The sequence below is a fragment of the Phaethon aethereus genome, assembly GCF_964289735.1.
Source record: "Phaethon aethereus genome assembly, chromosome: 18".
Taxonomy (NCBI): domain Eukaryota; kingdom Metazoa; phylum Chordata; class Aves; order Phaethontiformes; family Phaethontidae; genus Phaethon; species Phaethon aethereus.
This window is the reverse complement of record NC_138594.1, coordinates 12926420-12940425: the sequence shown is the minus strand read 5'-3', so window position 1 is coordinate 12940425 and position 14006 is coordinate 12926420. Positions and strand designations below refer to the sequence as shown.

The 14006-nt window shown below is 67.6% G+C and overlaps 1 protein-coding gene across 1 annotated transcript in view; it reads left to right on the top strand.

Annotated features, from left to right (window-relative positions):
- Nucleotides 1-13740, top strand: part of SDK2 (sidekick cell adhesion molecule 2) — a gene marked incomplete at its 5' end in the record, with an annotated part of 33821 nt that extends 20081 nt beyond the window's left edge. The window contains 31 exons of the mRNA XM_082008103.1: nt 661-767; nt 2108-2255; nt 3095-3228; nt 4307-4418; nt 4571-4761; nt 4939-5022; nt 5094-5288; nt 5507-5623; nt 5776-5943; nt 6219-6321; nt 6559-6735; nt 6823-6959; nt 7141-7288; nt 7358-7498; nt 7594-7775; nt 8083-8198; nt 8894-9089; nt 9327-9425; nt 9604-9795; nt 9874-9995; nt 10095-10204; nt 10293-10443; nt 10585-10822; nt 10907-11022; nt 11265-11454; nt 11674-11772; nt 12098-12289; nt 12378-12576; nt 12798-12901; nt 13013-13083; nt 13227-13740. Of these exons, the coding sequence (XP_081864229.1) occupies nt 661-767; nt 2108-2255; nt 3095-3228; nt 4307-4418; nt 4571-4761; nt 4939-5022; nt 5094-5288; nt 5507-5623; nt 5776-5943; nt 6219-6321; nt 6559-6735; nt 6823-6959; nt 7141-7288; nt 7358-7498; nt 7594-7775; nt 8083-8198; nt 8894-9089; nt 9327-9425; nt 9604-9795; nt 9874-9995; nt 10095-10204; nt 10293-10443; nt 10585-10822; nt 10907-11022; nt 11265-11454; nt 11674-11772; nt 12098-12289; nt 12378-12576; nt 12798-12901; nt 13013-13083; nt 13227-13619 (4732 nt within the window). The 3' untranslated portion in view covers nt 13620-13740. The remainder of the gene's footprint in view (nt 1-660; nt 768-2107; nt 2256-3094; nt 3229-4306; nt 4419-4570; nt 4762-4938; nt 5023-5093; nt 5289-5506; nt 5624-5775; nt 5944-6218; nt 6322-6558; nt 6736-6822; nt 6960-7140; nt 7289-7357; nt 7499-7593; nt 7776-8082; nt 8199-8893; nt 9090-9326; nt 9426-9603; nt 9796-9873; nt 9996-10094; nt 10205-10292; nt 10444-10584; nt 10823-10906; nt 11023-11264; nt 11455-11673; nt 11773-12097; nt 12290-12377; nt 12577-12797; nt 12902-13012; nt 13084-13226) is intronic.
- Nucleotides 13741-14006: the final 266 nt, after the last annotated feature.

Here is a 14006-nt window from a genome sequence, read left to right as displayed (position 1 = left end):
GGCGATGCTCGGGGGCGGTGGGCGAGTCGAGATGCGGTTATTTTCTTTATCTGCTTATCGGCTGCTGCCGCTGGCGGCTGATAAGAGCAGGCACTGGGGGTGATAAGGCGGTTCAGCCCCGGCTAATCGGCGGTGCTGGGCTCAGCCGCACGCGGGGCCGAGGTGCGGCGACACCGGCAGACCCCGGCGTGCCTCAGCCGCGCAGCGCCGGGGCTCGGCGCAAGGGTCAGGGCGGCGGGTGCCGGGTCCCTGGCAGCTGCCTCCGCTTTTGACAGCTCGAAGCCACTCGCCCAGCGCCTCCCGCTCGCGGCAGAGCGTCACCGTCCGTCCCCCGTGGCCATGGCCGCTGGCTGGTGCCGCGTGGTGCAAGCACCTCCTGTGTGCGTGGCCACGAGTCCCTCCGCAGCGGTGAGGGACGACACCGTGTTGTCTCCCCAGGCGCACGTGTGCGCCCACGCGTACGTGCTTGCGCAGACGTGCACGTACACGCACGTACACACAACTCCAGCAGTTACTCTCTGGGGAAGGTGCCGGCACCTGGCACGGGGGTTGCTGCCCGGCAGCAAATGGGGGGCTTGTGTGGGTCCTGCAGCCTCTCCCGGGGGTGTGACGGTCACTTGGCCGGTGCCACACCGCTGAGATGGCTCCTCTCTCCCGCAGGTACATGATCACATCGCTGGACCGCACGCACGCCGGCTTCTACCGCTGCATCGTCCGCAACCGGATGGGAGCCCTGCTGCAGCGCCAGACCGAGGTGCAGGTGGCCTGTAAGTGACGGCCCCGCTCGGCGGGGGACCGGCCGGGGACCCCCAGCGCCGCGCTGCCGTCGGGCGTTGGTGCAGCCCATGGCCGGCGCGTGCATGTCCGGAGCATCCCTGGGGCGATGCTGGCAGGGACGGGGCTGTTGCTGCCTCTGTGCACCCGCTGCCCGGTCAGGCCGTGCTGGTTGGGGGTGCAGGGGGGCACCCCACGGGCAGGGCCGGGCGCAAGGCAGGGAGCGCTGGGGCCGGGAAGCCTGTAGCCGCGCGTCCAGGCAGGCAGCTCCGGCTCCCCGGAGGGGTGAAACGCTTTGCAGCGTGAAAGCGGCCCCGCTCCTCCCCGGCTGCGCGGAGCGCCTAAAGCAAACGCCCTTTATAACCGTCACTGAAAGCAAACGGGAGCCTGCGGGGCCGGCGGCCGCATCCGTGCGTGCGGGAGCAGGGGCAGCCGGGCCGGAGACTCGGTCCCGCGTGCCGCTGCCGCGGCTCGGCACGGGTGCTGTGAACGAGCAGACCCCAGTGGGATGGGCCAGACCTCGGGGGGTCTGCGCAGGGGGGTGACGCAGGGGTACCACAGCGGGTTTAAGCGGGACAGGAGGGTGCTGAGGCCCGGGACGCTGGCTCTGCGCCGCAGGGGACGGGCCCCTCTCTGTCACCCCGTGCCTCCCGGATGCCCCCAGTCCCATCCCGTTAAATCCCTTCCTGAGGAGCAATGACAAATCAGGAAGCTAATGAGAAATTAATAAGGCAGCTGTGCTAACAACTAATGATAATGGCAAAGTCGTTAAAAAAAGATTCTTTACATGTTTTTAATTACAGCAATTAAGGGAAGTCAATAAAAATCCCCTGCCCCCCTGCCGTGCCTCCATGCACCCTGCTTCACTCCGCTTCCCTCAAGTGCTTTCAGCGAACGCCTGGGCAGGACGGAGGCAGCGGCTGCCCCAGCCTTGCCCGCGGAGCCACGGTCCTGCCCGGACGCTCCCGGCGCTGGGCCGTGGGTTGGGGCAGGGAGAGGTGCCGGGGAGCCCCAGGGCTGAGCCCGTCCTCAGCAGGGCACGCGCAGGCAGCGGGCCCGGCGCTGCGCAGGTCCGGGCGCGCGGGGACGGCTCCTGGTGCGAGCGCGGCTCCGGCCACGCGGGAGCGGTCCGTGGGCTCGGAGGTACCCCACCAGCGTCCCGTGCCCTGTGCCAGCCGAGCCGCCCCAGCCGAGGAGGGGAGCAGAGAGCAGCCCATCCCCGTCGCCTCCAGCCTGCTCCCCAGCCGGACCCGGGGCCAGACCCTGCTGGGTCCCCGGGTGAGCTGCCGGTCCCTCCCCAGCCCCCGACACGGTTCTCCCGCACGTTTTGCAGACATGGGGAGCTTCGAGGACGGCGAGACGCAGCAGAGCGTGTCCCACGGGGAGGCGGCCGTCATCCGCGCGCCCCGCATCGCCAGCTTCCCCCAGCCCCAGGTCACCTGGTTTCGCGATGGCCGGAAGATCTCCCCCAGCAGCCGCATGTGAGTCCCCCCGGCACCCCCCGGCAGCTCGGGGGGCTGCGTTTCCCTCGGCTGCCGTTGCCCTTGCAATAAGGATGTTTAACAGACGCCTTGAGCGCATCGTGCTAAAACCCAGAGGCAGGCTCGGCAGCTGGTGGCTCTGTTTGTCACTGGGAAAAGGAATTTTTAAAGAAATGGAAATAAGAGGGAGGAGGGCGGCTGAAAGGGGTGCAGCATGCGCCGGGGCGGCAGCCGGCGTGACAGAGCCCGGCGTGGCACACGTGTGTGTGCCGGGCGTCCCCGTGGGGCTGCGGCAGGCCCTGGCATCGCCGGAGTGGCGAGCCCGGCGCTGGCAGACGCAGCGTGCGGGAATTGAATTTGTAACCCACGTTATGCAGGAATTGAACTGGTCTCCTTTCTATTTGCAGAGGAGGATTGAGGAGATAAAACTCCTTTATCTCATATTTAATGGTAAAAAATACATTCCCCAAACCATTTTATGTTTCCAGCAGATTAGATCGTTTTGTAAAAATAAATAAATAATAAAAAAAAGTCCTATTAAGCTGCACCGTCCGATGTGCTCCGCTTGGCACGGCGGGGTGTGGGGCTCAGTCCCAGCACGGTCCCGGCTCCTGCCTGGGGCCACTGGCTGAGCCGAGCCCCCAGCCGGGGGCTGGTGCCTGGGGCAGGCGGGAGGAAGGCCGGGGGTCGTGCCTGAAGGCTGGGGGTCGTGCCTGTCCCATGCGGGTGCCCCAGGGCTGGCGCGGGTGCTGGGTGGGGGAACAAGAGTCCTGGCTCCCCACGTCAGTGTCCCCGTTGTGTTCACATCCCCATCTCACGCCGCCCGCTCGTCCCCGCAGAGCCATCACGCTGGAGAACACCCTCGTCATCCTCTCCACGGTGGCCCCGGACGCGGGGCGTTACTACGTGCAGGCGGTGAATGACAAGAACGGGGACAACAAGACGAGCCAGCCCATCACGCTGACCGTGGCCAGTGAGTGCGGGGGGTATTGCCACCCCGGCCCCGCTCCCCCTGCGCTGCCCGAGTTTAATTTGCAGTAAATCTCTTCAGAGGCTCTGGCTTTTGCTGACTTAACGGTTCAGCCGCCTCAAAATTTATTTAGGCGCTTCGGGCTGTGCTGCAGGCGCTCATTGTGTCACGGGCAGAGCCTCCCGCGCCGTCCCCGCCGCCGCGGCTGGGTCCGGCCGTGCGCCGGGACCGGGCTGCGGGCTGGGACGGTGCACTGAGCCCCAACGGGAGCAGCTTCGCTGCCGGCCGCCCTGCCCGCTCCTGCCCACGTTCCCCTCTCAGCCCACGCTGCTCCGGATCAGCCCCCGCCTGGGGGACACCCCTGTGGCCCCATCCCTTTGGGGGACACCCCTGTGTCCCGGGTCCTGGCCGAGGGTCCCCCGGCCCCCGTTCAGGTGGCGACAAGCCCATCGCAGGGACGATGTCACAAAGCGGCATCAGTCCTCCCGGTGCTCTCATCCCCGACCCCTCCCGCTGCTCCGCGGGGGGGTTTACCCCTTTCCGCAGAGGGCTCTGCCTGTCCCCCTTCCCCTCCTGCCCCACTCATCTGTTTCTCTGTACCTCGGTGTCCCGGTGCGCAATAAACCACCCGGAGCCGACGGTTACGGATTCGGCTGTATCAGCAGCTTTCCAAAGCCGATCGCGTTTTTACGGCACCTACGCGAGGGGTTTTTTATCGTTGCAATCATTTTGCTTTATGTGCTCCCCTTCTCCCTCCTCCCTGCCAGCCGGCGCTGCCACCCAGGCTGGGGGCCGGGCTGGTGCCGTGGGGTGCCGTGGGCTCCTGCGGCGGGGAGAGGCCTTAGGGAGAGCTGTGGAGGCAGCCCGATGCCAAGGTGATGGGCTGGCCCTGCCCGTCCTTCCCGCGCGAGAGCAGAGCCAGAGCCCTTTTGGTCCCTGCCACCGTTGTCTGCTCTATGGCAGGCAGAGCGGGGCCGGGGATTTGGGTGCCCCGTCAGCCTCACTGGGGGCTTGGGGCACCCCGGGGGTGAGCAGGGGCAGGGGGTGCTGATGGCTGTCGCTCTGGCCTCCTTCTCCCCAGACGTGGGTGGCCCGGCTGATCCCATTGCACCCACCATCATTGTCCCACCCAGGAACACCAGCGTGGTGGCCGGGACCTCGGAGGTGACCATGGAGTGCGTGGCCAACGCCAGGCGAGTAGCGGCGGGGTGGGGATGGGGCATCGCCCGGCCCCAGGGCTGGGTGCCCCAAGGTCGCTTCCCACCACGGCTCCTGCGGGATGGAGGGAGGTGGGGGGCTCGATGGGGGCTGGGGCTGCCTCCTGACGTGCTCCTGGCCCCCCCAGGCCGCTGATCAAGCTGCACATCGTCTGGAAGAAGGACGGGGTGCCCCTCTCCAGCGGCATCAGCGACTACAGCCGCCGGCTCACCATCCTCAACCCCGCGCTGAGCGACAGCGGCTACTACGAGTGTGAGGCCATGCTCCGCAGCAGCAGCGTGCCCGCCGTGGCCGAGGGCGCCTACCTCTCCGTCCTGGGTGAGGCTCTTGGCCACAGGCAGGGCAAATCATGTGTGCAATGAGTTGGGGCTGTCTCAGCCCCGAGGCTGAGGTGGGAAGCGACAGGCGGGAGTCACTGCGGGTGGTTCGACGGTGGGTCCGGAGGACCCCGGCTCTAATGCAGTCCCCTGCCCGTCGCTGGGCTTCCCTTTGCAGAGCCGCCGCAGTTCGTCAAGGAGCCGGAGAGGCACATCACGGCTGAGATGGAGAAGGTGGTGGCCATCCCCTGCCAAGCCAAAGGTGAGCTGCTCCCCGGCCGCCCTCCCCGCGCCACCGCGGCCCCGTGCCTGACACGGCCCTGGCCCTTGCAGGCGTGCCCCCCCCGGCGATGGCCTGGTACAAGGACGCTGCCCTCATCCACCTGGAGAAGCTGTCCCGCTTCCAGCTCCTGCCGGACGGCAGCCTGCAGATCAGCGGGCTGGTCCCCGACGACACCGGCATGTTCCAGTGCTTCGCCCGCAATGCGGCCGGCGAGGTGCAGACCACCACGTACCTGGCCGTGACCAGTAGGTGCCAGCCCCCCGTGCCCTGGAGCCCAGGGTGCCCTGCCCGGGCAGTGGGTGGGATATGCCTGGGACCCCCTGGCTGGCCTCCATCAGGGCTTTGGGGACCTCAGGAAACCCTCCTGGGGGCATGGGACCCCCCATGCCCCGGCAGTGGGTCGGCTCCAGGCTGGGCACCGGGAAGGGCTTCAGGGGGGGCTGTGCATCTCCCTGCCCCGCAGGCATCGCCCCCAACATCACCAGGGGTCCCCAGGACAGCACGGTGATTGACGGCATGTCCGTAATCCTCAACTGCGAGACCTCGGGGGCTCCGCGCCCGGCCATCACGTGGCAGAAAGGTAAAGGCAGAAAGTCTGCCCTGCCTGTCCCTGCCTGCCCGCATGGCCCCAGGGCATCTTCTTTGAGCTCTGCGGCCACCGGGCTCTGTGGCCACCAGGCTTGGCCGATGGCCGGGGCGCTGGGGGCTGATGGGGCTCCCTGCGTCGCCCAGGGGAGCGGGTCCTGGCCAGCGGCTCGGTGCAGCTCCCGCGCTTCACGCTGCTGGAGTCGGGCAGCCTGCTCATCAGCCCCGCGCACCTCGCCGACGCCGGCACCTACACCTGCCTGGCCACCAACTCCCGTGGCGTGGATGAGGCGTCTGCCGACCTGGTCATCTGGGGTAAGGCACCTGCGTCGCCTGGCTCTGCAGCAGCCGGGCTCTGCCTGCCGCGCTGGTGTGCGCACAGTGCGGGATGGACCCTGCCCAGCTCCGCGGGCAGCGGGGTGCTGCCTCCCACCCTGCGTGGTGCAGGATTGAGCTCTCTGGGGATGCCAAGGATGGGCTCTGGCACGTGGCGGGCTGGTTTGCACGGGTGCAAACTTGGGCTGTCCCTGCCGATGCCACCCCCCACAGCCCTCCGGGCAGTGCCTGTGCCTCATCCTGTCCCCCCGCAGCAAGGACACGCATCACCGACCCGCCGCAGGACCAGAGCGTCATCAAGGGCACCAAGGCCGTCATGAGCTGCGGGGTCACCCACGACCCCAGCGTGGATGTCAGGTGGGTGCGACGGGGCTGGGAGGGTTGGGGGGTCCGGGCACCCCCAGACTGCCTGCCCGCCCGTGGAGGGAGCGGGCAGAGGGTGGGCGCTGCCATCCCCGGCCCTGCGCTGGTGGTCCTGCAGTGCCACCTGGTGCCCTGCACACGGGGAGCCCGGCACGCCGGTGGGACCCCTGGCCCCCTCTCCTCGTGGGGGGCTGCAGGGTGCCAGGACTCCTGGGTCCCGCCCCGGCACAGGTACATCTGGGAGAAGGACGGGGCACCGCTGAGCCCAGAGACCGGCCCGCGGGTGCGCCTGGACGAGACGGGCACCCTCCACATCTCCCAGACCTGGTCGGGCGACATCGGCACCTACACCTGCAAGGTGGTCTCAGCTGGGGGCAACGACTCGCGCAGCGCCCACCTCCGCGTCCGGTGAGACCCCCCTCGCCCCTGCCAGCACCCCGCGCCCCGGGCTGCGCCCCCTCCCTAACCGCCCCCTCCCTAACCCGCCCCGTCCAGGCAGCTCCCCCACGCCCCCGAGAGCCCCGTGGCCACCCTCAGCCCCCTGGAGAAACGGGCCATCAACCTCACCTGGGCCAAGCCCTTCGATGGCAACAGCCCCCTGCTCCGCTACGTCGTGGAGGTCTCCGAGAACAGTAAGGGGCTGCTTCCGCCTCCCCGGCACCGCCGGCACCGGGCAAAGTCCGGTCTCCAGCATCACCTGAGGCAGCGGGCGAGGGATGCTGCGGGGAGCTTGGAGACTGGGGGAATCATTAGCTGGGCAGAGGACCCCAGCGTCGTGTCCTCCAGCCTGCTGCCCCCCCTCTCTCCCCGCAGATGCGCCCTGGACCGTGCTGCTTGCCAGCGTGGACCCCGAGTCAACGTCGGTGGCCGTGCGGGGTTTGGTCCCCGCTCGCTCCTACCAGTTCCGCCTCTGCGCCGTGAACGATGTGGGCAGGGGCCAGTTCAGCAAGGACACGGAGAGGTGAGCTGTGGCCGGGGGTCCCGGGGGGACCGGTGGCCCTGGGTGCTCACCTCCACCTCATGCCCGCAGGGTGTCCCTGCCCGAGGAACCCCCCTCCGCACCCCCCCAGAACGTCATTGCCAGCGGCCGCACCAATCAGTCCATCATGATCCAGTGGCAGCCTCCCCCCGAGAGTCACCAGAACGGCGTCCTCAAGGGCTACATCATCCGGTAGGCACCGGTGGGGGAGCGTGGGCGTCGCATCCCCGGCGTCCCAGGGTGCTGGTGGGGATGCCGGCAGCTCTGATGGCCCCCCTGGTCCCCAGGTACTGCCTGGCCGGGCTGCCCGTGGGCTACCAGTTCAAGAACATCACCAACGCCGACGTCAACAACCTGCTCCTGGAGGACCTCATCATCTGGACCAACTATGAGATCGAGGTGGCGGCGTACAACAGCGCCGGCCTGGGGGTGTACAGCATGAAGGTGACCGAGTGGACACTGCAGGGAGGTAGGCAGGGGCGGGCAGGCGCGGGCAGGGGCTCGTTTTTCACCCCAGTGGTGACAGGCTGTGCCGTGTGGGTGATGGGGTCGGGTAGCAGGAGGATGGGTCTGGTGGTCCCAGGGGAACTGGGGTGTGCTGGGGAGGGATGAGCAGGGGCTGCAGAGCCGGGGCAGGGCTGGCCCAGCCAGGGGCATCTGGGTGCCTGGGGTCCTCCCCGCCGCGGGTGCCCGCACTCCCGGGCGGCTGGTGCCCGGTCGATGGAGGGGACCTGGCGGAGCCGGAGCTTCTGCGAGCCGTCCCTTCATCCCGGCAGTCCCCACGGTGCCCCCCGGGAACGTGCAGACCGAAGCCACCAACTCCACCACCATCCGCTTCACCTGGAACCCTCCCAGCCCCCAGTTCATCAACGGCATCAACCAGGGGTACAAGGTGAGGGGAGATTCCTGCCGGTCTCCCCAAAAACGGGGCAGCCGGGGAGGGGGAAACTCCTCGGACAACCTCCACAGACTGACTCGACGCCTCACCAAAACCCCAGATTTTAATTGGTTCTGGCCTGACTGTTAAAATAATATTTACTGAGATTTAACACTTGCATGGGCTCGGAGTCTCCCATGCTCTCTAATTAATTCCAAATTGCAATTAATTCAAATTTACATTAATTAAATTGAATTAAAACGTTAAACTTGTGTCTTAATCCACTCCAAAGAAGTTCAGGAATCTAATTGCCGCTGAATGAGATAACTAGAGCAAGTAGGATATTTAACATTCTTATTAAATGCCACTTAGTATTTTTGATTAGTATTTTTAGGGCCTAATTAGTATTTAATTAAGTTGCTATAGGCTATCTTGCACAATACCAATTAAATGCCCAAACATCCCTCCTAAACGCAGACGAGCGGGCGATTACACGCCGTTATCAATGGGAGTTAATCACAAAGCGCGCGCTCTGTATCGGCTCGCGCGGGTAAACACGCGCTGTTAAAGGCATCAAGTGTTCCCCGCACCGTTAATTGATATTTAATCGACTCTGAATAAATAAGAGGAGGCTGGAGGTGCCCGGACGACGACACTTGTGGTACCGATGTGGTACCCGGCATCGTTTTCCCGGCTCCCTCCTCCCGCAGCTCATCGCCTGGGAGCCGGAGCACGAGGAGGAGGCGACGGTGGTGACGGTGCGGCCCAACTTCCAGGACAGCGTCCATGTGGGCTACGTGGCGGGGCTGCGGAAATTCGCCGAGTACTTCACCTCGGTGCTGTGCTTCACCACGCCGGGGGACGGCCCGCGCAGCCCCCCCCAGCTGGTGCGCACCCACGAGGACGGTACGGGGAGGCTCTGCGTTCCCACGGGACGGACCCTGCCCACCTGCGGCTCCCGGGGAGGGTGGGAGCAGCCCCAAGATGGGGGACTTGGTCCCGCTGGTGCTGCCGGTGGGGATGTGGAACAGAGGTGCTGCTGAGCCTCGGGGAGCCCCCTCCACGCTCGCCGCTTGCGGGGGTCCTGAGGGCTCCTGCCCTTGTGTGTGCGGCTGCGTGCTGAGCCTGGGTGTCTTTGGGCAGTGCCTGGCCCCGTGGGACATCTTGGCTTCAGCGACATCCTGGACACGTCCCTGAAGGTCAGCTGGCAGGAGCCGCTGGAGAAGAATGGCATCCTGACAGGTAAGGGAGCACCACATCGGCCCTTCCCACCCCGCGGCGTCTCCCACCCCGCGGCGTCTCCCACCCCGCGGCGTCTCCCACCCCGCGGCGTCTCCCACCCCGCGGCGTCTCCCCCTGGCCCCACTCAGCTCCTTGGGGTGGGAGATGCGGGGGGCTGACGGCACGGGGCACGTTTCAGGCTACCGGATCTCCTGGGAGGAGTACAACCGCACCAACACGCGGGTCACCCATTACCTGCCCAATGTCACCTTGGAGTACCGCGTCACCGGCCTCACCGCCCTCACCACCTACACCATCGAGGTGGCTGCCATGACCTCCAAGGGCCAGGGCCAGGTCTCCTCCTCCACCATCTCCTCGGGGGTGCCGCCAGGTGAGTGCAGCGGCGCGGGGCTGCCGGCGGCGCTGGGGGCGAGCGGCCGGTGCCACCTGCCCTGCCCTCTCCCCGCAGAGCTCCCCGGTGCCCCCACCAACCTGGGCATTTCCAACATCGGACCCCGCTCCGTCACCCTCCAGTTTCGCCCGGGCTACGACGGGAAAACCTCCATCTCCCGCTGGCAGGTGGAGGCACAGGTATGGGGCAGCTCGGGGGGGGTGAGGGGGTGCCGGGGGGCAGCTCGGGGGGGGGTGAGGGGGTGCCGGGGGGCAGCTCACCCCTCTCCCATTCCGCAGGTGGGCCAGAGCGGCGAGACCGAAGAGTGGGGGCTCGTCCACCAGCTGTCTAACGAGCCCGACGCCCGCTCCATGGAGGTGCCCAACCTGAAGCCCTACACCTACTACAGGCGAGTGGCCAGGACCGTGCCGGGGTGTCCTCCCTGGGGGACCGGAGCCCTCTCGCCCCCCGCCGTGACCCCCGCTCTCCTCTCTCAGTTTCCGCATGCGGCAGGTGAACATCGTGGGCACCAGCCCCCCCAGCCTGCCCTCCCGGAGGGTCCAGACCCTGCAGGCCCCCCCGGACGTGGCACCCGCCAACGTCACCCTGAGGACAGCCAGCGAGACCAGCCTGTGGCTGCGCTGGATGGTGAGGGGGGGACCGCAGCTCGGTGCCCACAGGCACCGGCCTCATGGGGGCAGGCGGGAGGCTGGGGAGCTGAGAGGGGACGGAGCTGGGGCGGCTGTGGGAGCTGGGGGGTGACAGTCCCGTCTCTGCCGTCTGGGCCAGCCCCTCCTGGAGCAGGAGTACAACGGGAGCCCCGACTCTGTGGGCTACAAGGTCCAGTACGCGCGCTCAGACGGGCGAGGGCAGCCGGCGGTGCACGTCATCCACGACCGTGTGGAGCGGGAGTACACCATCGAGGACCTGGAGGAGTGGACCGAGTACCGGGTGCAGGTCCAAGCCTTCAACGCCATCGGCTCAGGGCCCTGGAGCCACTTGGTGGTGGGACGCACCCGGGAGTCAGGTACCGCTGCCCACCCCGTCACGCCGGGCACTCACCCCGGCTGGGTCCAGCCACTGACCCCACTTTCATCCCCTTGCCCGCCAGTGCCCTCTTCTGGCCCCAGCAACGTGTCAGCGCTGGCTACCACCTCCAACAGCATGCTGGTCCAGTGGAGCGACATCCCCGAGGCAGACCGCAACGGCCTCATCCTGGGCTACAAGGTGAGCCCCTACCGCAGCCCCGGCGCTGTGGCTGTGCCTGCCTGCAGCCCTGCCTGTGCCCTGCCAGCCTCACCGGCGGACCTGGGAAGCGTGGCTTTCCCTGGGGGGGTCACCTTGCAGACTGCCAGGTCCCCGGTTGTGCCACCTCCGAGAGACGGTGCCCATGTGTGCCAGCCCTTGCCACGCTGCTCCACCCCGGGGCTGTGGCTCTGCCCGGCCACGTCACCCGGGCTCTGTTGCAGGTGATGTACAAGGAGAAGGACTCGGAGGCGCATGCCCGGTCCTGGCTGGCGGAGGGCAACGCCTCCCGCAGCGCCCAGCTGACCGGGCTGGGCAAATACACGCTGTACGAGATCCGTGTGCTGGCCTTCACCAGGATCGGCGACGGCGTGCCCAGCCGGCCCCCCATCCTTGAGCGGACGCTGGATGACGGTGGGTAACAGCACCTGGATGGGCAGAGAGACCCGAATGGGCTGGGGGGTCCCTTGGGTGCCCAAGGTCTGTCCCATTCCATCCTATCCCTGTTCCCTGGGGCGATCCCTCTCCCCCCTGACCAGGACACCCAGGGCTCCTGTTCCCAGGGGACGGGAACTGGCACTTCGCACGCACTTGTGCACTCCCCAGTGAACCCCATGTCCCTCCCCCCTGCAGTGCCCGGGCCCCCCGTGGGGATCCTCTTCCCTGAAGTGAGGACCACCTCGGTGCGGCTCGTCTGGCAGCCGCCCGCGGCACCCAACGGCATCATCCTGGGTAGGTGGGAGCCGACCCCGTCATGCGATGCCGGGATGCTCTGCAGAGGGTTGCAGGGGTCCATGGGAGCAGGGATCAACACGAGGGGGCAAGACCAGCTCCCTGAGATCCCCTGAGCATCTGGGAGCCTGTTGCCCCCAGGGCTGGGGTTTCCCCACTCGGCTGTGCTGCGTCCCCGGCTGCGTCTGAGCTCCCCTGTGCAGGGAGCCAAAACCCCCTCGTTGCTGGCCCTGTGCGTGGGCAGGGATGGAGGAGGGGGCGTGCACAGGGGGACCAGGATGGTGTCCCCTCCGCCAGCCCCACCGTGCCGCTCCCTGCCCCGCAGCGTACCAGGTCACCCACTGCCTCAACACCAGCACCGCCAACGCCGCCGTGGAGGTGCTGGCCCCCAGCGCCCGGCAGTACACGGCCACTGGCCTCCAGCCTGAGGCCACCTACCTCTTCCGCATCGTGGCGCAGACCCGCAAGGGATGGGGCGAGGCGGCCGAAGCCCTCGTGGTGACCACGGAGAAGAGAGGTAACGGGGGTGGGGGTCCAGCCCGCAGCGGGGGACTGCATGTGCCCGCAGTGTGCCCATGGTGCTCCCAGCCCCTCGCCTCTCCCAGACCGCCCGCAGCCCCCCGGGAAGCCGCTGGCACAGCAGGAGGAGGTGCGAGCCCGCAGCGTGCTGCTCTCCTGGGAGCCAGGCAGTGATGGGCTCTCCCCCGTCCGCTACTACACGGTGCAGACCCGCGAGCTGCCCCACGGCGAGTGGGCGCTGCACTCCGCCGCCAGCCGCAACGCTACCGCCTTCGTCGTGGACAGGTGAGGCACGGGCCAGCCCTCGACGGTGCCATGGCGTGACGGGGAGCCGGGGAGATGATGGGCTCTCTTTGGGCAGTTACCCTGTGTCTCAGTTTCCCCATCTGACAACAAGCGCTTGCTTGGGTTGGGAAGCTCCAGCCGATGTGCCCTGCGGGGGCGAGGGTGGCTTATGGGGTCACCCGCCGGCCCCACCATCCCCGTCCCGCTCCGCTCCTGTGCAGGCTGAAGCCCTTCACCTCCTACAAGTTCCGCGTGAAGGCGACAAATGACATCGGGGACAGCGAGTACAGCGAGGAGTCGGAGTCGCTCACCACGCTGCAGGCGGGTCAGCACGGGCTGTGGCTCCTGGGGCAGGGAGAGGGGGTGCCCCCCTGCTTGGGCACCCCCCTGTGCCCAGGGCATCTCTGGAGCCTCACTGCCCACTTCTCCCCCACAGCCCCTGAGGAAGCCCCCACCATCCTCTCCGTCACCCCACACACCACCACGTCGGTGCTCATCCGCTGGCAGGTACTGGCCTCTCCGCTTTGCGGGGTGTCGTGGGACCGGCCACCCGCCCCCTTGGGAGGTGGCACCGAGGCGTACTGGGGATGTCATCTCAGGGTGCCGGGGAGCCCCGGGTCAGAGCAGTCCCTACTGTCCTCCCCACACAGCCCCCGGCCGAGGACAAGATCAACGGGATCCTGCTGGGTTTCCGCCTGCGCTACCGCGAGCTGGTGTACGACAGCCTGCGCGGCTTCACCCTGCGCGGCATCGGCAACCCCGGCGCCACGTGGGCCGAGCTCACCCGTGAGTGCTCGCGGCCCCGCCGAGCCTGGGGACGTGTGGCTGGGGGTGGCCCGGTGGTGGCGGGTGAAGGACGGGGCAGGGCAGCACCCTGCGCTCCACGGCCTCTCCCAGGTGCCAGACTGGAGCTGTCAGGGTCAGGCCGTGCCCCGTGGAGCTGTCACCGGCCCCCTCGTGCCACCAGGTCCGTGGTCCCTAACACGCTTGTCTGCGATGTTGCTGGCTCAGTCCCGCTGTGCGCAGCCCCCGTGTCCCTGTAGCGTGGGTGTCCACGTGTCTGCACCTAACATGGGTGTCTGCGTGACGTCCCCCTGTGTGTGTCCGGGGGTGCTGCCGTCCTCAGACCCCACAGGGAGCGGGGTCACATCCACTCTGGAGACAGCAGGGACACAAGTGACAAGGGCAGAGCTCTGGAGTGGACCTTGCCCCATCCACCGCTCTCAGCGGTTGGACCCCCGTGGAGACCCCGATGCCCAGACCCGGCTTGTGCCACTCAGGGGATGGGGATGGAGGGCGGAAAGGCTCCTTGGTGCCCTGACAGCCCCGTTGGCACCTGAGGGGGACAAGGCCCTTGCAGGGGACCCCTGGCCCACCCTGGGGTGGTCAGCCGTGCTGGGTGGGCACTCAGAGTGGGGAGCCCACCCGTG